Source organism: Lissotriton vulgaris, chromosome 1_2, assembly GCF_964263255.1.
Source record: "Lissotriton vulgaris chromosome 1_2, aLisVul1.2, whole genome shotgun sequence".
NCBI lineage: Eukaryota > Metazoa > Chordata > Amphibia > Caudata > Salamandridae > Lissotriton > Lissotriton vulgaris.
Genome location: NC_141686.1, coordinates 77,159,295 through 77,183,522, shown reverse-complemented (window position 1 = coordinate 77,183,522; position 24,228 = coordinate 77,159,295). Strand labels below are relative to the sequence as shown.

Genomic DNA, 24,228 nt, shown 5'->3' with positions numbered 1-24,228 from the left:
CCCAGTGCCACCCGAAGCCGGCACCGAGGAACCGGCGTCGCGCGGAGGCGGAGCCGCGGGCAACCCTGATGGAATCGGCGCCGGGTTGGATGGGCGTCCATCCGGCGTCGACCCCGAAGGCCCTAGCGGCGCCGGGATCGGCGCCGCCGGCGGCGCCGGAATCGGAGCATCCGACGGCGTCGAGGTAGGGTCAGCAGAACCGCTAGGGCCCCCGGACGGGTTCACTGGGCCCGTAGGCGCCGTGGAACCCGCCGGAGGAGACAGGGCCCTCATGGCCATGAGGAACGCCTCTATCTCCTCAGGCGTCGCACCGTGCCCAGGGACCTGAGGGTATGGGGCAGGCCGCGCCGGCAACTCTCGCGGAGCCGCGGGGTTGGGGTCACCCGAACCCCCGGCCGCATCGCGCGAGCGTCGGGGGGAGTCGGGGGTACGATGACGACGCCCCGACTTCTTGTGTTTCTTACCTGACGAGGATGACGAGTGGTGTCGACTTCCGGAACGCTCGGCGCGGCCCCGCGACCGCTCCCTCGAACGCTCTCTCGACCTCCGGCCGGACCGGGACTGCTCCCGGTCCCGACGTGGGGCCGACACCCGGAGCTCCAGTAGCTTGCGGGACCGCTCCCGTCTAGCTTTGCTGGTGAGGGCCCGGCAGTCGACGCAGGAGTCCACGTCGTGGTCGGGGCCCAGACACCGGAGACAGAGGCGGTGATGGTCTGTGACCGACATCGTGCGCTCACAGTCATCACAGTGCTTGAACCCAGGCATCCTAACAGGCACAAAGTGACAATAATTCGAAAAAACTTGGTCAAAGACCGGAGTACTGCTCTTCAGATCTGCGTCCACTGGCACGGAAAAAAGAAGATCTGACGTCAGCGCGCGGAGGCGGCGTCTATATACTCCAGCGACGTCATCACGGCGCACGACGCCAACGACGGACGCGGAGCCGCAGGGGACGCCTGCAGACGACGCCTACCGACGCGCAGGGGTACTGCTACGCAAAAGTTTCCGGATCCAGACTGACGCCTGGGAATATTCTAAGGTAAGGAATCTAACACTAACGTGTTTCTTTCAGATAGTTGTTTTACGAGCTTCATATGCAGTATGTACAGTGGCCATGGTTCTTTAAGCATCTTGTCTAAGAGGGATAAATTCAGCCCAAATTTCAGGACTGGTTGCTTTGACCAGAGCTTGTACAATTGGCAAGAATTTGAGAGTAACCATATTTGTGGATAGTCAATTTGGTTTTGGAGTGGTGCATGATTTTGGTCAATTGTGGATGCAATATGGATTTCCGACTTCTTCTAGAATCCCTTATAAGAAATAGCAAAGATGTAAAAGATTTACTGAATGCTTTACAATTGCCCAAAGAGATTGTAGTGGTCAAATGCCCGGCACATAAATCAGGAAATGACTATGTGACCAGTGGGAACAGATACGCAACCAAGTGGCTCATTTCTGTGCACAAAATTCAGTTTCAATTAATGAAGGAACAGAGAAAAAGAATACAAATTGTCACTTGATGTTCTCTTCTGCAGAAACATGGGATGAAGTTAGACAGTTGCAGGAAAAAGCCAGTGAAAAAGAAAAACGAATTTGGATCAAATCAGGCTGTATAAAGAGATCAGAAGATGGAATATGGGTGTATGTGGATGATAGGCCAGTAATGCCAGACTGTTTACTTTCTCAGATGGCAAGGGTGTGCCATTGACTAACACACGTGGGAAGCAATGCCATGATTAGACACTTCAAACAGTTGTGGTATAATCCTAAGATTAGGATTATTGTAGAGAGTAATTGCCAGAGGTGTGTAGTGGGTCAGCAGCAAAATCAAGGTAGAAAGACTGTAGTTAGTTGGGGGCGCATTGGAAAAGCAGCAGGACCATTTACTAGGTTACACGCTGATTTCATTGAGCTCCCTCCTTGTAATGAACTGAAATATGTGTTGGTTGTGGTTTGTCTGTTTTCTCGTTGGGTAGAATAATATCCAACAAGAAGAAATTATAGTTTAACAGTTGCTAAATTCCTTTTGAGGTAGATTATTCCTAGATTTGTATTTCCAGTCTCTGTAGAAACAGAAAACAGATGAACAAGTTACTTACCTTCGGTAACGCTTTTTCTGGTGGATTAAGTATCTGCCTGTGGATTCCTCACTTTGTGAATATCCCCCTGTGTCAGCAACGTTCGGAAAATTCTTTTGTAACACACCGGCGTGGACGACGTCATAGGAGCACGGCATTGCGCGTGACTCCGACTGACGTCACTGACTCCTTTTTAGGCCTACGTTGGCGTGATGACATCAGTTCCGCCCTTTTTCCGTGCCTTCGAGGCACCCCGATGGACCAATGACAGTAGATATATAGTGTACACAGTACATAATAATCAAGATAACACCGATAGTGTGAAGACAATGCAGGAAAAATACAATATATATACAAAATATATATACATATAAAACCATTTAAACATTGCCATAAACTCAGTTATAGAAGAGTGGACAACGGGGAGGGGGGTGGGTCAGTGAGGAATCCACAGGCAGATACTGTATCCACCAGAAAAAGCGTTACCGAAGCTAAGTAACTTGTTCTTCTGATGGATACATCTGCCAGTGGATTCCTCACCTTGTGAATAGATTCCCACAGCAGTCCCCACTCCCGGAGGAGGGTGTCCACTCCTCACTTAGGTATCCAAGCAGTAATGCTTCGCGAAAGTGAGGAGGTGGCCTGACGTCCACGAGGACGAGCTCTTTGTCTGCCCCTGTATGACCTGTACAAAGGATTTTGCTGCTGCTGCTGTGCCTGCTTATAGGGATGAAAAGAAGATCTTCCAAATCCCCTGTATCTTTTGCTCACAGAGTCTCAGGTCCGCAAACCTAAAGACCTGGCCGTTGCCCCCTGTCTTTGAACCTTTCCAATGCAGCACCAGCTTTTTTACCGAAAAGGCCTGAGCCATCAAAGGGCAAATCCATCAAAGCAGCCTGAACATCCCTAGAGAACTCGGAAGTCTTCAGCCAGGCAGCTCTTCTAGTGGCAATCGAATATCCCATGACTCTAGCCACTGAATCCGCTGTGTCCATACCGCTCTGTATGACCTGCCACCACTTCATTAAAATTTTTCCTGTCCTCCTCAGGAAGCTTAAAAGACAACTGTTTAACAGTATCCATCAAGGCATGGATATAACGACCAAGTAAACAAGTGGCATTTGTAGATTTTAGGGCCATGCTGCCTGATGAAAATACTTTTTTTGCAGATTGGTCCTGCTTTTTAGAATCCTTATCACCAGGTACCTGGGGAAAAAGCACCTACAGATTTTTTAGAGCAGGCAGCTTGTACTACTAAACACTCTGTAACGCCTTGCAAAGGCCTTGGAAACTGCAGGAGCCGTAAGAGGTCTACTCCATACCTCTAGGATGGGATCAGTCAAGGAATCAGTAAATGGGAGTATAGGCTCAACCACAAATGATGGAGAATGGAGGACTTCAGTCAGAATGTTCGACTTATACTCAGCAGATGGCAATGTCAAATTCAACAGTTCTGCAGCCTTTTTAATTACCACATGGTAGGGAGCCACATCTTTAGGAACATCAGAACCGTGGCTAACTGCCAATCAGGAGACAGTTCTGAACCACTTGCGTCTCGCAGATCATCAAAATAATCCTCCTGTTCTTGAAGCTCACCTTCTTCAATTTCAGCTTGCCTATAACTCTGCTCCTCCAAAAGGCGCTGTGCTTCACGCCTCGACCTCTCTCTTCGAATCAACGTCGTCGGATCCGGTATTGACTCCAAAGGCGCCGGAGCCAGCGTCGAACGTGGAGCTGGAGCCGGCGTTGAACTTCGAGTTGGATCTCGAGGTCGGTCCGGAGCCTGTGAAGGCGCAAACTGCGTCGGTGACTTCGGCGGCGCCGAAAGATGCCAAGGTAGAGCCTGAATAAACGGCAGAAAAGGCGCTGGAGCATAAGCTTGGGGACTCCCAAATTGTATGCCAAAGGACCCATGGGACCAGCCGGGGCTCCAGGGGGGTACATGGCTCTCGCATAAACACCATACATGGCGTTTAAAAAATGCGAAGGATCCTGTCCAGGACCCGGAAAAGGAGGATACTCATAGATTTTCATAGATTCACATGCCTGAATCATTCCCCATCGTCGAGACGGGAGCCTCCGGTACATAGAAAAGTAATGTCCTATAGACATACATAGAGAAAAATAGGCCTAAGGGCCTCACCTTAGTAGCCTATCCTTGTCCTTATGTAAAAAGGACCAAACTCTTAGAGCCAGCCAATCAGCTATCATCTCCCTCCAGAACCCTCCTGACAGGAGCCTCAGTCTCTCAGATTTTCGTACGCACCAAGCTAGGTAGGCGTAATACAGTTAGAGAGAAACGCGAGTCCTTCCAGGGGAGGCGGGAGGGTTGCATGTGAATCTATGAAAGACACCAATACTGGATAACTGCTGTTACAGGTAAGTGACGCGGTTCTTATCCAGTATTAGGGGTGTCTTTCATAGATTCACATGCCTGAATCAGAGTAGTCAGCAATACATTATGCACATTTCTGATGTAATCATGCTATATAGTCATTTTAGATAATACACATATTACCATGCGACTTTGAAACATTAGCATACATCAATATATCATAACAGCAAGAGATGTGCATACCAGGATGGCGGAATGTTGGAAGGCTCACCTCACTGGAATAGATGGCGAAGCACCACCTGGCCCACTGCTGCATCCTTCATAAGTTCAGCATCCAGGCAGTAGTGTCTGGAGAAGGCGTGTGGTGACTTCCACGTCGCTGCTCTACATATGTCCAAAATCGGCACTCCAGCGAACAGCGCTGCTGATGTGGACATCGCTCTGGTGGAATGCGCTTTAACATTAGCACTCAAAGGCCGTCATGACAGAATGCTATCGCTGAGGAGATCCACCTTGAGATGCTCTGTTTCGTTAGAGGCATACCTACTGTAGGCCACAAATAGCTGCGATGACTTCCTGAAGCTCTTTGTCTTGTCTATGTAAAACTTTAGACACCTTTTGAGGTCCAAGGAGTGTAGCGTCCTTTCTGCTGCGGTGGTAGGGTTTGCAAAGAAGGAACGTAGAACCATCGGTTCATTAAGGTGAAAGTCTGAAGGCACTTTCGGTATGAACTTGTGATTTGTCCTCAGCACCACCCTGTCCTGTTTGAACTGCATAAAGGGTTCCTGAATGGATAGAGCCTGTAGCTCGCTGACTCTCCTGGCAGATGTTAGGAGCGAGCAGCAGAGCTGTCTTCCATGAGATGTACTTGATGGATGCTCGATGAATGGGCTCAAAAGGGTGCTTCATGAGTTGGTTGAGGACTAAATTGAGGTGCTATGTCGGTGGGACCCTTCTAGGTCTTGGGAAGGATCTATATAGTCCCTTTAGGAACTGCTTGATAAGCCTATTGGACCAAAGAGACGGCCCCTTGTAAGTCCTGGTGAATCGTGAAATGGCCGCCAAATGCACCTTTATTGATGCGTGCGCCAATCCTGACTGTGCCAAGTGCAGTAGAAATGGCAATATCTGTTCGGGTGTGATATGGAGTGGTCTCAGGCCTTTCTCTAAACACCATATGCAGAATCGTTTCCATTTTAGAGAGTACGTTTTGTTGGTACTGTCCGCTCTTGCTTTTGCCAGCACGTCCCTGCATTCCTGCGGGATGTTTAGATGACAGAACTCTCTGTGCTCAGGAGCCAGGCCGATAACCTGAGCGATTGCAGGTTCGGGTGTTGCACCTGCCCGTTGGACATTGTCAGCAGGTTCGGGTGCTGCTTCAGACGAATCGGTGTCCTGATGGAGAGGCGATGAAGATCCGAGAACCAGTGCTGCCTCGGCCAGAACGGGGCAATTAGGATCAGGGTACAAGGCTCCGCCTTCATCTTCCTGAGAACCCTGGGAATTATCGGAAATGATGGAAAAGCGTGCGCAAATACGCTGAACCAACCGATGGAAAAAGCATTTCCGAGTGACCTTGGTTGGGGACGCCAGCTTGCGTAGTTTGGGCATTTGGCGTTCTCCTTGGTGGCAAACAGGTCGATTCCTGGGACTCCCCATTCTGAGAATATGTGAGCCAGCGTACTCATGTCGAGCTCCCATTCGTGGGAGAGGGATTTCTGTCTGCTTAGGGCGTCCGCAATGGTGTTGTCCTTGCCCGGGACATAGTCCGCCCTGAGCGTGATCCCATGGAGTACAAGCCAGTTCCAGACCTTTTGCGATTCGCGTGATAGAGTGAGCGAACGCGTTCCTCCCGGTTTGTTGAGATAGTGCATCGTCGTGGTGTTGTCCGTTCTGACGAGCACCTGGGAGTTCTGGATGAGTGGTAAAAAGGCTTGTAGTGCCAGATACACAGCCCTCAGTTCCAGAAGATTGATATGGAGTTGCTTCTCCTGATTTGTCCATTTGCCGCTTATTTGGAGGTCCTGGAGGACAGCTTCCCAGCCTTCCAGGGATGCATCCGTGGTGATCACCAGAGGTGCTGCTGGAAGTAGTAATGGCAGTCCTATAGACAAATTCTTGTGATTTCTCCACCATTCCAGGCTCTTGGATATTTGTGGTGTTATCTTCACAATGTCTTCGAAAGAACCTGTACTCTGTGTCCATTGGTTCGTGAGGGCTTCTTGCAATGGGCGCATCCTGAGTCTGCAGTGAGGGATGAGGAGTATACAAGAAGACATCATTCCTAGGAGTGATTTGTAGGTTCGAACTCTTAGGGACTTCTTTGATGCCACAGCCGTGGCCAGAGATATTATTTTGTTTTTCCTTTCCTTTGAAGGAAATGCCCTTGCGCATTCCGTGTTCAAGGTCGCCCCGAGGAAGGTGATGTTTCTTGTTGGGGTCATGCAGGATTTCTCGTGATTGAGAGTCAATCCTAGCTGCTGAAAGAGATTGGTGCAGGCGTTGGAGGATTCGGTCGCGCCTGCAGCTGAAGGTGCCTTTACCAGCCAGTCGTCGAGGTAGGGGAAGACTTGGTGACCCATTTGACACAGGAAAGCTGTCATAGGTGAAAGGCACTTGGTGAAAATCCGCGGTGCGGATTTGAGGCCAAACGGTAGGACTTTGAATTGGTAGTGCTGTCCTGCCACCTCGAATCTCAGGAATTTTCTGTGCCCCTTGAGTATCGGGATGTGGTAGTAGGCATCCTGGAGATCCAAAGATGTCATAAAATCTCCTTTTTCCAGTATGCCTAGTATTTCTTGGATCGTCACCATCCTGAACGACTGACTCTTCAGGAAAGAGTTGAGTGCCCTGAGGTCTAGTATGGGCCTCCACTTTTTCTCCTTCTTGCGTATAAGAAAGAAGCGGGAATAGAATCCTTTCCCTCTTTGAGACGATGGAACTCGCTCGATCGCTCCTTTCTTCAACATCGCAGATATTTCCTGGAGCAGCAGGCGTAGATGTTTGTGTGGAAGCCTGCGGGGAGGGGTTGCAGGTGGGATGGTGGTGAATTCCAGGGAATGGCCGAATCTTATTAATTGGAGTACCCACCGATCTGTGGTGATGAGATGTCAATTGTCTAGGAAATGGGTCAATTTTCCTCCAATCTTTAATGAGGGATATAGTTGCTGGACTGGCTGGAGTAATTGGTCACTGGCGTCCGCCAGTGCTCTTCTTCTGGTTTTGGCCCCTGAAGTTTGATCTCCCATAAGAAGTCGGACGACCTTGTTGCTGCTTCTGTTGGTACTGGGATTTATTCTGGTAGGAATACGAGGACCTATTTTGATAGGATCCCTTGTAGGAGGACTGGCCCCTGGATTTGTTGCCTCGAAAGGACTGGTTCCTTGCCTGCAAAGTACCAAGTGCTCTAGCAGTATCAGTGTCTTTCTTGATTGCTTGGAGCGCCTCGTCAATCTTGTCCCCGAAAAGGTGTTGGCCGTCGAAGGGCATGTCCAGCACCTTCGTCTGCACCTCTTGTCTGAATGATGTTGCCTTAAGCCATCCCTGACGGCGCAGGACTGCTCCCCCAGCTAGTTGTCGAAAGTCCGTCATGGCTACATCTATGGCACAATCAATGATCTCAGCTGCCGAGGTTTGACCCTCCGTAAGCAGTGCCTTGACCTCCTCCTGAACTGTGTCTGGCAGTTCCGCTATATATGGGACTATATCTTCCCAAAGCTGGCGGTTATAACGCCCCAACAGGGCTATGGAGTTGGCCACCTTGATGGTCATGGCCGATGTCGTTGTAAACCTTTTACCGATTGTGTCCAACTTCCTGCCTTCCTTGTCCGGTGGGGCTGACAGAGGAGAGGAAGGGTTGCGAGAATTCTTTTGGGCCGCCTGGGTTACGACCGAATCCTGTTTCGGGTGCCCATTAAGGCAAGCTGGCGCTGTGGTTGGAGCCTTGTATTTTTTATCCAGGCGTGGAACAACCGCAGGTACAGAGGCCGGCGTCAGCATCAGTTTCTTTCCCTGGTCCCAGAGAAAGCCTATTATTGGGATAGACTTCGTTGTCTTTTTTGTTTGCTCCTTGAAGTCATAAAAGAAGCACTCGGTCTCAGTTGATTCCATCACCATATGAAATCGCTTCGCTGCTCTTTCCACTATTCTATGGAAACCGCCAATGTCCACTGGCGGTGAATCTGCCTGGCGCGGTTGGGGTGAAGCTGGGGAAGATGCCACATACTCTTCCTCCTCTTCGTGATCCGTCTGGTTTTCTTGGACTTCCCCCTCTTCCATTTCTTCAGCCTCCTCATCTGATGATTCTATCACCTGAGGTGGCACTTTCTCATGGCGGACCTGAGTAGTTGGCCGTGTCTGTTTTGGGGCTGCTGCTGGTGTATTTGTAGCAGGCGTCGGGCCCCCTGTCTCAGTTGCCGGTGTTTCCAGGAAACGCTGTTTGTAGTCCTGGATAAGGAATTTAAGGTCATTTACAATTGAAAAGGGAAGGTATACCATCAGAGTGACCTCTGTGCGAACATGAGCTTGGAAAGAGTGTTCCTGGTAGCTCATATCATCCTGTTCTTTGTCCATGCTCTGACATTTCACGTGAAGGTCTGAAAGGGAAGTAGCCTGATCCAGGAGTTCTTCTTCAGATTCCTCACTCTGGAGAATGTCCGTAGGCAAATGACTTTGCACCTTACTTGGTGACGTTTCTGGTGTAATCTGCTTCTTGGTCAGTTTGCCAGACACAGAACCTTTTGCAGGAGCCCCTGCCGTCGTCTCTGGTGTTGTCGACGGTGGTAGGGTCAAAGACGACGTTTCTATCAGCTTGGATTTCTTCCACGGCTCCGTAATGACCAATGCGGACGACGATTCCCTCGTCGACGGTACCTTCGTCGACGGCATGACCTTCGTCGACGGTGCGTCCGTAGACGATATTTTCTTCGTCGACGATGCCTTAGTCGACGATGCGCTCGTCGACGATGCGCTAGTCGACGATTCATTCCTCGGCGACGGTGATTTGGTCGTCGACGTCTTCGTCGTCAACACTCCCGTCGACGGGGGGCTCTTCATCGACGATGTCGTCGTCGACGGGGCAATCTTCGTCGTCGACGAGGTTTTAGAGTCGACGATGGCTTCAGCAGTATTATAGATGGAATAGGTTTACCTGCTGACGACGATGAGAAAACCGACGACGAGATTTTGAAGAAAGAACTCACTTTTAAAAGTGAACAAGTTGGTTTTGAAGAGATCCTGAGGAGAACTCAGGCTGGAGACTCCCTAGCACAAAGTGCGGTAGAAAATCTGAGAGACTGAGGCTCCTGTCAGGAAGGTTCTAGAGGGAGGTGATAGCTGATTGGCTGGCTCTAAGAGTTTGGTCCTTTTTACATAAGGACAAGGATAGGCTACTAAGGTGAGGCCCTTAGGCCTATTTTTCTCTATGTATGTCTATAGGACATTACTTTTCTATGTACCGGAGGCTCCCGTCTCGACGACGGGGAATGATTCAGGCATGTGAATCTATGAAAGACACCCCTAAAACTGGATAAAACGCTGGTACAGAGGAAAGTGTAGGAAACGGCTTTGAACCACCCTAATAGAACTGTGTAAATTAAGGTGCAGAAATTAAAAAATTCATTGAAAGATTTGCGGAAAAATTAAGAAGTTATTTTTTTTCTTAAAAAGAAGGGGCAAACAAGGAAGGCTTAAAGTGTGAGGATACACCACTTTGGATAGTTTGTTTTTTTACATTAGGGTTTTTTTTTCTGTTTTCCTAGTTTTAGGTTTTTTTTTAGAATTGATACAAATTTTCCTTTAGAAATGGCAAATACAGCAGAGACTGGATATCAAAATCGTAGTTTGAAACGTCGATGTATTAATGCTTGCTTATTTAATATTTTACTATTAATGTTGGTGTGGTTAACACTAATTGTTATTGTGCCCGTCTTATTAGTAACTAATCACAAAATAATACAAATGGTGTGATGAGTGAAAAAGTAGATTCTAAAAGTCTTAAATAAGTCTCACATACTAATATAGAGATAATGGAAGATGACAGCATCTATTATCAAGATAAATCAATTAATGACTTTTCATTAAATGTCTTTGACACAATAGATGCGAGATTGTTAAGTGTACATGCAACTACCATTGTCTGCCTCACTGGGGGCGACTAATCACTACCTACCTTTAAACATATGGAGTGTCTTCAAGTGTTTTAACCAGTTTGTTTTATGAGAAGGGAAGCCTACAGTATTACTACTCTGACATGGATTTTGTGTTTTCAGAAATTCCCATGAAAAAGAACATGAATAGAATATATAGTGCTAGAAATGCAGAATAGATGGGAGAATTTTCATATGACACAGACAATAGATACAGTTTATGCACATAGACACAATCTTACTTGTAGTTTACGGTTTGAAGAAATAGAATTCATTAACATGGTAGAGGATAGAAGGAAAGACTTTAAAAGAAAGGCTGCTGAGCAAAAGTCTCTTGTACCTCCATGGGCTTTCAGAGAATGAGATTACAAGAAAGGCGAGACCATGACCCTAGAAGCTTTGTTTGCTTAGACAAAAGACTGATTATAACAATGATTTCATTTGTTCTAGTGAATGTGATCATACTTTTCTAATTACAGGAGGATGGGGAAGAAAAGGAGGAACTGATCCGGTCTTTCCGGGAATCTATTATGTGTGTGGTAAGAATGCCTACTATAGGTTGCTTGCACGCTGGTATGGATGTTGTTATATGGGGATAGTATTACCCAAGGTAGATCATTTGGATAAGAATAATAGAATCAATGAAGTGAAGAATTGATTACTACGTAATAAGAGAGGAGTGAGTTTTTCAGAAATAGTGGGAGATATCTTTGCAGCATTGATACCTTCAGTTGGAGTCACTATGAAGTCACATAAAATTTGAAAATTTTCCAAAGTTTTTGTTCATTTATCAACAGACACTGCTGGTGGGTTTTTGATGTTTGATACTGAAATTGTTGCGATTAGGTCTATGGTTTTACAAAATCGACTTGCCCTTGATGTTTTATTGGCTAAAGAGGGTGAAGTATACAATTTGTTGAAAATACAACATTGTTACTCTTATATCCCTGGCAAGAGTCAGAGTCTTGAGGGGTATATTGAGTATATTACAAATGTCAGAAAGATTTGTCCCACTTGATGCTTGGGAGAAACTTGGAAAGAGTTTTTCCTCCATGGGTAATTGGTTGTCTACTTTTGGAAATTGTGTATTAGGAAGAATACTAACGCCTATCATTGCAGTGGCTACAGTGATACTAATGATTTTTCTGATCCATAGGTGTTGTAAATGCAAGAAGAAGACATCTGATGTGAAACGAAGAGCGAGGAAGAGATCGAATTAGATGACAGGAAAGGATATTATAATGAAATCATGAAGGATCTAGATGGAATATTGATAAAACTAGAGAGAACAACTGCTTTCTAAAAGTGATAATTTGTATTGGTGGGTATTTTGGTGAAGCTCAAAACGCCATCAAAGGGGAGATTGATGGAGCAGTGTTTTCGTGAAATAAAACCTGCTCGAATTTAACCATCAGTAACATTTATTAACAGTGTGAGGTGAAAACTTATGCAGTAAAAGAACCTAACATGAGGAAAAATGCTACTGCGCAAGCGCGTACTAAAGCACCGAAGTAGGCTGCAAATGCTTTGTGACTAAAGAAAATAAAAAGGATTAATGCTGTTTTTGTGCACTTTATAACGTTTGGTAGGAAAATAATATTTAATATGGGTTGCGCATGGATAGATGCAGAATTGGGTGGGTGCGTAATGTTAAGCATTACAAGTGATTAATAATGGCTGCATTTGTTTTTCATAGAAGCATGGTAATCTGCTCCGCAGAAAACTTAGGGGTAAGGAAAATAAGAAAAATTAGAAATAAAGCTCGAAAGAGAAGGGGGAAGGTAGACGACGAGTGTCCTTCACAAATCCTGAATGCCTGACAAGAGTTTGCATGAAGAAACAATATTCATCGAGCGGAGGAACATTTTCTCAAAATCGGCATGAATGGACAAATGTTTGCTACATAAACGACATGAAAGTAAATATTATGACAGTGGCTCACATTGGTATTTCCTGGGGTAGAAGCTGACGTGATTAATAAATAAACAATAAGACATTGAGTGAGATGGACACGGCGAGAGTGGTGTGACAGTACACCCCTTCCTTAACCAATCAGGTGTAGAGAATTCCCCAGTTCTGATACAAGTGTGGGTTGGACATCTGGGTTTTAGGGTATAACTGGGGTTCCTGGTGGGAGGGGTTTAGAAACCGCTTTGGAAGATCATCGTTGGATGTTGTCGGTGGCTTGCTGTCCTACCTGTGTGGGGAGAGGCCTTGCCCTTGCTGTCTCTTAATCTTGAGCTGGCTGTTCCTGTCTGCTGATTCCTGACTTAGTATCTGCTTCTTCAAACGTCTTGAGGGGCCTTACAACTCTCATGGTCAGAGGGTAGTTTTCCTATTTCGAATTGGGTTTGTATAGACTGGAAACTGAATTTGCATAATCATTCCAAATGTATTTTGTCTCTGAACCTTTTGTCGCTTCGCCTTTCCACTCCTTTATGCACTGTCAATGAGATACGAATTTGACATTTTCTCTTCTGATATTGTTTGCCTTGTGATGAGCTATGATTTGTACTGTATGTTGGTACTGATGAGCATTATTTTCAATTATTTAGATAAAACATTACAAATATACAAACAAGTCATTATTAGAGGTGTTTATTCTAGTTTATGAGTATTTTTTAAACAAGTATTTGTTTGCCAAACCCTGTCAACTATATAAAGATTGCATCGCCATATTTGGTATACTAGGAATGAAGATACAGATTGGATATTGGTAAGTCTGGTATTAGTTTGGAAAATTCACTAACCCAGTGTGAAGGGACTTGTTGGGTAATAAAATTGGGCCTTGGCTGTAGAAATGTATTAGTCCTAAAACGCTGGATCATTGGAATAATGAGCAGAAGTTTTTAATCGGCAGAATTCAATTTCAAGTAATCTATTGTTAGTCCTGGAAGGAATGAGTGATTTAGTATCCCGGAGTAATACCCGAGATGTAATACCCTTATTAAGTAACTGGGGATGTTCTATGCAGGACACGAGTCGGGGATACACGAGGATGGATGGCTTCCAACCACTATTTTCACAAGGGGAATGCCATCCACCCTGGCAAGAATTTGGGCACCACTGAATAATGTGCTGAACTCGCCCTGGTGTAATTTCCAAACACCAGGACACTTTCAGCAGCGCCTGCAGGTTGTCTGCTTTCCATCTGCAACAGTGGACAGGCGGGGCTTTCTTATTTAAGACTCCTGCTGGGCCCATAACAAAGGCCACATTTGAGTGGTCATCAGACCTCCTTTTGTTCGAGTCTCTTGGCTGGGAGCAGTCAGGAGACTCACACCTGATGCAAATGAAGCGGAGGGGAAACAAAGGCTCACACCTGGTTAGCACTTCACACATACTTAAGAGAGGCAGCTTTTGACTTTGATAAGTCCCTTTTTAGGAAATAGGCATGCACTGTAAGAATGTCAGATGTGTTGGTCTTTTCCAGTATTTACACAAAGCAAATTGCATTTATATAGAGCTTACTACACCTGAGAAGGCGTTGAAATAATTTAAGTACCACTATTTTTTCTTGTATAGCCCTACTCATCCAAATGCAGGGTGTCTGAGCGCTTTACATCAGCACGTGCATATTACATGTACAATAAATGATATAGGTTTGTAAATGAATGTACAGGATGTGTTACATAAAACTGGGGGACTGCAAGGTGTAGAAGTCACATATCATCTTCCATTGCTCACAGAGCTATTAGCCTCGCAATGCGCTCAAATGTACACATGATAGACCTGCTAAACATATATGTGAGGGCTTTAGATATGTTATGTTAATGCCACTTACTGTAAAGTCGTGGCTTGTGATGCCACTTTCTATGTCAATTCCTGTGATGGCATGTGTGATGTCATGCGCCGTGATGTCCCTTGCATACTGTCTAACTTGGTTAGTCCCCCCACTACTTTTTAAGGACTCGTGCCCTGGATATATGCACATGAAACTTCTACCCTTGAGTGTATTGCAAGAGTTATGCTGTCTGTGAAACGAAAACGGTGTCACATACTGTACATTTTGACTCAAGAACTCTTATCGTGTTTGATTTCTGTGAAAAATAACCAATGAAAGTTAAAAAATAAATAAAAAACGGACTTGCAAAATCTTAGAAGAATTTTAAATAATGTAATGCTAAAACTGTATTCATATTTATTCAAATGTATGTACATAAGAAGCAAATAACGTAAACAATTTACTCACAACAAAAGATTACAGAATACGGTTTCATTGATTTAAAAAATGACAATCACAAACTTCTAATTTTATTCCATTCACAAACGTGGATTTTGTGTCCCACAAATGAGCCCGTTACATTAATAAATATGTGCCATAATTATTGCTGAAAATGCAACACATTAAACCAGTGCCTTTCTTTACAACTAATAGAGAAATCGTGCCTCCTCGATTTCAAGGATGGAAAAGGGAGTAATTAGAGGAAAAATTTCAAGAAAACCTGAAAGAAAAACTTTAGCCTTGTATAACACTTCAGTACTGATAATACGTTACCAACTGATATAAAGGTAATGCCATAGCCAAGGAAGTTAGGCCACCAGGCAAAAAAGTCACATTCAATGCCTATTCGTGCACATGATCTACTTAGCCTGCAAAGTTATAATGCTGCCAATTTCAAGAGGCAGTCACAAAGTACAACAAATTGAATCTTTCCCACAATTACAGGACTGCAAATCATTAGAGGAAGAAGTTAAGGGATGGACACGTTTCTCTGAGCTCTCCTTCTCATGGTGCAACATCACCTGGAGGAGTAAGACCAGCCTAGCAACCACTGGGCAAACAAGGGGAACCAATCTAGAACCCAAATGAGGACCAAAGGTGGATGTGCCAAGAAGTAGTAGCTTTCCAGGGAGTTTGTAAAGTAGCCTTCAAAGAATAGCCCAGTGCGAGGGAGGTTGTGATTAGCGCACAGCACCCCTCTGATGCTGAGTGAAGGCATGAGTTCAGGTAGAGTGCCTCACTTAAGGTAATGCTGTCATTTGATGCGACACGTGAACAAATGTGGTGGCCCTTTCACCACCTACTGCCAGAGAGGGAGAGACAAGAACTCCCAGCAAGTAAAGTACAGGATGGGATAGTTAGCTTTGCAGCACTGAACGTGCTGCAGTGATTGTTTCGAGCACAAAGTACCCATATAAGTCTGAAGTTGTGTAGGCCAACTGGCGTCACACTCACTTTCTTAAGAGAAGCAAGACTGTACAAGAACCTAGATGTTTAGAAAAAGGTAAAAGGGGGTTGAGCTACTACTATCCAAGAAGAAATCTTCAGGCCCAAGAATATTAAGTAAAAAAAAAAATATGTAAAGGCTGTAGTAACCCGGTGTGAACAATATCAAAATATAGACAATACGCAATACTGGGATCCTACCACATCAAAACCAGAAATGTGTTCCCCTTAACCGTGGAGTAGTCTAGTTAATGAACAGTCTCTGGTCAACCGCAGAGGCAGAAGATATCCTCAATAATAGTCCACCACAGGTCCCCACACTTAAAAGCAGGATAGTACAGTTTTTAGACAACGCAACCTACAAAACAGACAATGGAGCTAGATCTCGAGCGTAGTATTAGGTAATGCAGAAACGAGCAAGAGGTTTATGATTCCCTGACCACTCCTCCTTTCTCACAAGCACTGCTTGACACAGAATCACAGGAAAAAACAAATGCAGAGTGAGAGGTGAAGTGAACCAATGAGGATGCCTTTCTGATGTCTCCTTCGGGGTCTAATCACCAATTCGGAAGATTCGGGGAGCAGACCTGCGCAACATCTCTGCATGGGAAATAGGTATCATTCCCTGAGGTAACCCTCTTAAACAAAAACAAAAAAATACTCAAGATCCTCCTGAAGATTACCAACTCCTCTAAAGTAAACACTCCATTAAGCTACCGCCTCCTTCTTTAGGACAACAGGAAAACATTACAAGACGTAACTTTTTTTTTGGGCTGGGCACTCTAGCAGAATTTTATTTCTTTTAAATCAAAAAAGGCCAATTTCAATAACCAATTTGAAGTTGTTTATTGGATACGAGGGAGGTTTTGCCAGAAGCTTCATAGCACTTCTGTGAGGGGCTGTACCTGTCACAACATTTGATGAAAACTACGTCCTGTGCCCTTCCCCTGGGCTATAACTGGAATCCAGTGCCCTTTATGGCAAAAGCGAAGCACGTTATCTCTGAGGTGAGAGCCACATGATGTCATTTAAGGTACGAGTCACAGTGGTGCACTTTTAACGTGTTCTTTGTAGATTCTGGGGCTCAAATTATGTAACAATGGCCAGGTAGCGGCTATGAATTTTAACAAGCGAGCCAGTACTTCGTTTTAATTGCATCTTCTCCACGAGCAGAATAAACAACAAGCGACTGAGAATGGATTTCAATCCAACTTATGCTTCCCATCTTTGAGGGAAAGGTCAGGCGATGTTATAACACGTTTTTCTAAGAGTAAAGTGATCCATCATCTCCTTTCCAGAACGGTGGTGATAATGTTTAATAACTATACAAAAAATGTTTTTTGAAATTATTCCATTTGAAAAACAAAAACAATTGTTAAGAATCTATTTTGAAAAGTTCCAATCAAATAGAACCCGCCCCCATCCTATTTCAAATCTTGGTAAGTAATAGAAAAAAATGAGCCGAAAAATACACAAACACCCAAAAATAATATGGAGGATGCAAAATGACATTTAAAAAACATTTGGGGAGGTTCATTACAAGGGAGACACTGAATGCACAAAATGGCAGAGTAAGTAGCCAAAGACACCAGGGAGTAAGCAGGGAAAATATGGAGGAATGAGGAAAGAGTTAAGTGGACATTCGTTGAAAAAGGACTTGTACTAATGGGGTGGGCTATATAAAGTAAGTAAGATAATAGGAGGCATACCCCAGTTAGGAAACTCAGTATAACCCTACTGAGACATCAGTCAATTTACGAGGATGTAGGCAGAAATAAGGGGATATACTTTGATCCACTAATTCAAATGCAAAATATGAGGGAAACCATTCACATTTGTAATTGGAAAAATATATAGGAAAATATCTTCTAGCTTAATTGTTCTTCAAACTAAAATAAATAAAAAGAAAATGCAAAATGTTTGTAAAAAAACAATTCAGAATGTTTACTCCACTCAAAGTACCCTGGGGTCTCTAATTGGCGGCCTGAACTCCAGTGGCCAGCGCTTGCAAAGCAATGGTCAGAGGAAGTTAAGAGATATAGCAGCATCAGAATAATAGGAAAATCACAAAGACATTCTTATTGTTTTATCACAGTCCTTCTGCTATCAGGTAATGATCAACTGGTTTAATCTAGGAGGGGATAAATGCAGACTGTGTATTCTGGTGGTAAACAAATATTGTCCATACCTTTAGGTCCCTGAGCTTTACGAGTTGGCTATTATGCATCAAATCTGAAAAGTTTCAGACTTTTACTTAAAAACAAAAGGTGCAGCAGCATTAGAAATGGGCTATGGAATTCGTAACTCATTGTAAAAGGTAAGCACATTCGGTTACTGAAAGGTATCCTCTATGTTAAATAGAGAATGCAATGACTAAGATATGAGGATATTAAAAAAAACACTAATCTGCACTCAGAAGCTTCCTGCATCATGATTGTCCTACAAAATAGCTTTTCGTCGGTCCATGTTGCTCTAGTGCTATTGAAAGCTGTTGCAAGACTTGAGTCAGCCAATCCGTAACTCGTTCTCCAGTCCGTAAATCTTGGCCTTCAGGTGTTTTAACTCCCCTTGCACTTTCTTCGTCCTTGCGTTTCCTTGACGTACTTCATGGAGAATTGCAAGGTCCTGGTCTGGGCCAATGTTTAGTGTTACCTGAGAGTAGGGCGAAGTAAACAACAAAAGTGAAAGTATAAGTGATATAGAATTTATTTGGTGCATTATTGATGGCCCATTGACAACGGATCACCTCCTCGACTACCAAGATTATTGAAATAAGAAAGAAAAATACTTGTGTGGCAAGTTACACTGTGGCAAGTCTTACCGCATAATAGGTATCAGCCACCTCAATACAGATGGAGCCCAAAATGTAAAAACAATCAGCAATAACATTATTAAAAATCGTATTTCATGACATTGCATTTGTACATAGAAATCGAATATACATTTTAAGACATATATGCTTACATTTGTATTACCATATTTATAAGTTTACAATTAATATAAGCTGAAAAAAAGAGAGAGCACAGAACTACAGTACCGATGGTTTCAGACTGAATTAACACCGAGCCGGCCACCCCTGCTCCCTTTCAGGCCGCAACCTGACCGCTAATAACGCGCCTCAGCCATGGCACTGCGCTACTGAGCATCATAATGTCTGTCTGAGTTTCTCAGTGAGATCCAACACCAGTTCTCTAGATGGTGGCATGACACTGTTGGAGAGCCTCACCCGGGCCTCTGTTAGCAACCAGTCAGATTCCTGGTGGCTCTCTTCAGGTATAAACACACGAAAACGCAGTCTCCAAGGCAATTAATTTACAAACGAAGTGTGTATATCGCTTCAGTTTTCTACTCTGCAAAGTGTATGTATCAATTAAGTTTCTTGCTCTGCAAAAACACCTCTTCTTTATTTCATATGTGGTAGTTTGCAACACTTTTTGCCTTTCATTTAAAAAAAAAAAAACTTTTTCAACAGACAGTCCTCAATAAGGAAGATAGTAACTGGAATATAGCTTAAACAATTCTCAATACATTCAGTACACCAACATTTTTCTGAATGAGCAGAAAACACCAAATACTTGTGAGACAAGCATTTGCAATGCAATAGGTCTCGCATTAGAAAGTTTGAGCCATTGGTATTGTAAATGACACATTTTTAGGTCTCGCGACCTATCGATGCGCGCAAGCGCATCGAGCGTAGAGAGAATTCATGTGGCGAAAACATCTTCAAACCAAAGGGCTTTCAGCCCCGCGGTTTTCATGCAGTGCCCGTGTACATGCACGCGCATCGCATGCAAGCCCAGCCTCTCCCGCCCCCATCCGGCATCAGGCTTCTCCTCCCCTAGCAGCACTCCTCCCACACCAGCAACTCCCCCCTCCCACACCAGCACCTCCCCTTTCTCTCCACGCAATCACAGCCTCCCCCTCCCACACCAGCACCTCCCCCCTCCCACACCAGCACCTCCCCTCTCTTTACACGCAATCACAGCCTCCCCCTCCCACACCAGCACCTCCCCCCTCCCACACCAGCACCTCCCCTCTCTCTCCACGCAATCACAGCTCCCCTACCACACCAGCACCTCCCCTCTCTCTCCACGCAATCACAACCATGCTGCACTGCCGAGCCTGGGCTTTTCCAGCTCTTCCCTCCCACTCTCTCACTCTCCCGCCCCAACCCGACTTGTTCTTGTTCTGAACTGCAGATGTACGAAGCGCCGAGCCAACTGCACAGAAAGAGCCAGTCTCTTTGAATAACAGTCAAAAAGAGCCACAAATGAAAAACAGATCCCTTGAGTCATCTGATCACGTGCAGACGAATGACCGCTTTGGTTTCAATGACCTCGCTTTTTTTGTGGTTCTTTTTGTGCGTAAATATTTGAAACAAAACAATGAAGCAATGGGAAATGGGGGAGAATTCATGTGCTCCATCGGATAGTCAAACCACCGCTTTTTTCCGTGGCGTTTTCTTCGAGTGCACGTACAGGCACGCGCATTTGGCCCATACACTTTCATGGCCATCTGTTCCTGTTCCTAATGGCCCTCCCCCCTCCCCCAGCACAGCGTGTACTTCTTCCTGTGTTGCTGTCTCCCTCGTGCTTTTCCCCCACCACTCGTGTTGCTCTCTCCCTTGTGAACCCAACCCAACCCCCCCGCAGGTTGCATTTCCCGTACTTGTTTTTATTTTTGACTAAGAAGTCCACGAGAGTGCATGTGCTTGCCTGATGTCTCCCTTGTGTGCATCTCTCCTGTTCCTCCGTATTGCGCTCTCTCGTATGTCTGCGTCTCTGCCCCCATTCTCTCCTTCACAACCAAATGCTTCTCTCCCCTACGCTGTGATGTTCTCTTGACTGTTGCTGTCTGCCATGTCTGAATTTTGCCCACTCCCTGTGTTGCTGCCTCCTTCGTGTACTTCTTCCTGTGTTGCTGGCATTTGGCCCATACACTTTCATGGCCATCTGTTCCTGTTCCTAATGGCCCTCCCCCCTCCCCCAGCACAGCGTGTACTTCTTCCTGTGTTGCTGTCTCCCTCGTGGTTTTCCCCCACCACTCGTGTTGTTCTCTCCCTTGTGAACCCAACCCACCCCCCCCCCCCCCGGCGCTTGCATTTCCCGTACTTGTCTTTATTTTTGACTAAGAAGTCCACGAGAGTGCATGTGCTTGCCTGATGTCTCCCTTGTGTGCTTCTCTCCTGTTCCTCCGTATTGCGCTCTCTCGTATGTCTGCGTCTCTGTCCCCACTCTGGACTGCGCACTTCGAAGATCCTTTGCAGAGTGTAAACGAAAATACTGCATCGTTTAAATGCATTATTTTCACATCATAGCAATACGGTACAGCACCATTAAAAGCGCATAGCAGGCTGGGATAGCTTGTTTTTTACTTGGGCAGCGTTACTTTAGTTTTGCAGGTTTCAACAAGCATTCCCATAGCCAATACGACTCGCATTAGGAAAGTGTAAGCTATTGGCTTTGTAAATAACAATGCTATTAATTTCTATATTTTCAATGCCAACACATATTAAAAAAATAATTGCCATTTACAATACCAATAGCTCACACTTTCCTAATGCGAAACCTATTGGCAACGCCAGTGCTTGTTTGTTTATGTGTTGGTTTTGAAAATAGCGAATTTAATAGCTTTGTCATTTACAATGCCAATAGTTCTTTTGATAATTAATACTTAAATAAAAATTATTGTAATTTATAATGACAATAGCTTAAACTTTTGTAAATAACTTTTGTGAAGATTCTGTTCATTGTATTTGATTGCGACGAAAATCCAGGAACAGAAGTGAATATTAACATCTTTTTGTGCCATTTGTAATAAAGCTTGAACCATTGAGAGAACATATTTGAACCAGTTGTTGTTGAATGGTTGCACAGATTGATGCTGTGGTGGCGCTGAGTGATGTTTTGGTGGCGACGAGTGATCTGTGGCGTTTAGTGATGCTGTGGTAGCGCATAGTGATGTTGTGGTGCCCCTGAGTGATGCTGTGGTGGTGCTGCTGAGTGATACTGTGGTGATGCGATAGGGGGAGGGCGATTGATAGACCGATAGAGTGAAGGCGAAATTTTAAAAGAATTTTAAAAGCGAGACAGAGTTTTAAAATGAATCCTCTTTTCTACCGGAAGCCAGTGTAGATTCCTGAGGGTATTTGTAACATACTTGTGGCAGGGGAGGCCCGTCAGAGCTCTTGCGGCAGCATTTTGGACTGGCTGCATTCTGGCTTTCTCTGCTACGTTAGTTCCTAGCAGCAGGGAACTAGCGTAGTCCAGCCGTGAGAGAATGGCTAATTGTACCACCAATTGGCGGGTATGGTGATCAAAATATTTTAAGATGAGCCTTAGGTTACGTAAAATCCCGAAGCATGTGGCCGCCACTTTTTTCGTATGATGGGTAAAGTTCAATGCAGAGTCCACCCATACTCCTAAGTTTTTTACAACATTTTTGGGCACCGGTGGTTGTCCCAGAGTCTCAGGCCACCAGTTGTACCCCCAAGCCGTAGTGTCTTTACCTACCAGCAAGACCTCTGTCTTGCTGGCGTTGAGTTGAAGGTAGTTTGATGTCATCCAGCTGGTGATGTCGGCGAGAGTCTGTTTGAAATTCTGCGCACTCAGGCCGCTCTCGTCTTTCAGTGCTACCACCAGCTGGGTATCGTCGGCGTACGACACTAGTGACAGCCCGCACTTCCTGGCTACCTCTGCCAGAGGTTGAATGTATACATTAAACAAGGTGGGGCTGAGGGCAGACCCCTGGGGCACTCCCTGTTCAATGGGACATTCTTTTGGAGAGGTATGGCGGGATGGAGACCCTAAAGGATCTATCGGACAGAAAAGCCTTGAGCCAGCTAAGGGCCTGGCCAGATACCCCTGCTTCCTCTAGTCTGGACATCAGCACTTTGTGTGAGACAGTATCGAAGGCAGCACTGAGATCTAGAAGGATCAGTGCTGCCGATCCTCCGGAGTCAAGTATAGTCCAAAGATGTTCCATGACACTCAGGAGGGCTGTTTCGGCGCTGTGCCTGGCCCGGAAGCCATGTTGGGAACGGTCTAGAATGGAGTTAGACACCAGAAAGTTGGTCAAGGTGGAATTAACATGGGCTTCCGCCACTTTGGCTGGCCAAGGAAGTAGAGAAATGTTGCATTGAGTGCAGTGTAAATATGTGGGGTTGTGTGGGTGTGTGGTGTGTGTGTGTGGGTGTGTGTGTGTGGGGGGGTGTGTGTGGGGGTGTGTGTGTGTGTGGGGGTGTGTGTGTGGGGGGTGTGTGTGTGGGGGGTGTGTGTGTGGGGGGTGTGTGTGAGTGTGTGGGGTGTGTGTGTGGGGTGTGTGTGTGGGGGGGGTGAGGGGTGTGGGGGGTGTATCTGTGTGTGGGTGTGTGTGGGGGGGTTGTGTGTGTGTGGGGTTGTTGGTCATTCTTTCAAGAAAAAACAGATGTAAATTAATGTGTGAACAATAGTAAACAACACTGCGAATAATACAAGCATGAAAATGTGGAATCCATGAAGTTGCATAGAAAGAAAGAACGAGATAGCTACATTCCCTAAAGAACAAGTTACTTACCTTCGGTAACGATATATCTGGAAGAAACAGTAGTTAGTATTAGATTCCTTACCTTAGAATATCCCCAGGCATCAGACTGGATCCGGAAATGGTTGCGTAGCAGTAACCTTGCGTGGCTCCGCGTCAGTCGTCGTGATGACGTCGTCGGAGTACTTAGACGCCGCCTCCGCGCGCTGACGTCAGTTCTTAGACACAGTTTTTCCGCGCCAGAAACGCAGAGCCATGTTGAAAACCAACACTGGTGCCATTGAAACTAGGGCCCTGAAAGGGGAGGACCGTAACCCTAGATATCGGTTCGCAGAACGGAGAGGATGGGTGGGGCGGTAAGGAATCTAATACTAACTACTGTTTCTTCCAGATATATTGTTACCGAAGGTAAGTAACTTGTTCAACTGAAAGAAACAGGTTAGTATTAGATTATTTACCTTAGAATAGATACCCGAGCAATGCCAACCACGGTGGTGGGTCTGCGAATCAATAATCACACCAGAAAGTCCTGGAGGACGGAACGGCAAAAGAAGCCATCCCTCCGGACTTGGCTGTCCAGGCAGTAGTGTCTTGCGAACGTGTGCAGCGAGCCTGACAGATGACCTGCAAAGGGACTCCCCGACCCAGGGCAGTGGTAACCGCCGTGGCCCGAGTGGAATGGGCCCTCAGCCCAACAGGAGGCTCCTTCGCCAAGGAGTAACAAGCCTTGATACACAAGACGACCCACCGAGAGATGGTCCGCCTGTGCACCGCCCGTCCCTTCTTAGCGCCCACGTAACCAACAAAGAGTTGGTCACCCACCCGGAACTGGCGTGTGCGATCTAAGTAGAACGAAAGCGCACGTTTTGGGTCCAGACGGTGGAGCCGCTCTTCCTCTTTTGAGGGGTGTGTTGGCGGAAAGAAGGTGGGCAAGGTGAGAGACTGCCCGATGTGGGAGGCCGCGACAACCTTGGGCAG

The 24,228-nt window shown here is 45.6% G+C and overlaps 1 protein-coding gene across 2 annotated transcripts in view; it reads right to left on the bottom strand.

Annotated features, from left to right (window-relative positions):
- Positions 1 to 14,679: 14,679 nt before the first annotated feature.
- The window catches only part of CCDC77 (coiled-coil domain containing 77), a 293,054-nt gene continuing 283,505 nt past the window's right edge, over positions 14,680 to 24,228 (bottom strand). For both annotated transcript variants that reach the window (XM_086952832.1, XM_086952833.1), the window contains one exon: positions 14,680 to 18,381. In XM_086952832.1, the coding sequence (XP_086808958.1) occupies positions 18,235 to 18,381 (147 nt within the window). In that variant the 3' untranslated portion in view covers positions 14,680 to 18,234. The remainder of the gene's footprint in view (positions 18,382 to 24,228) is intronic.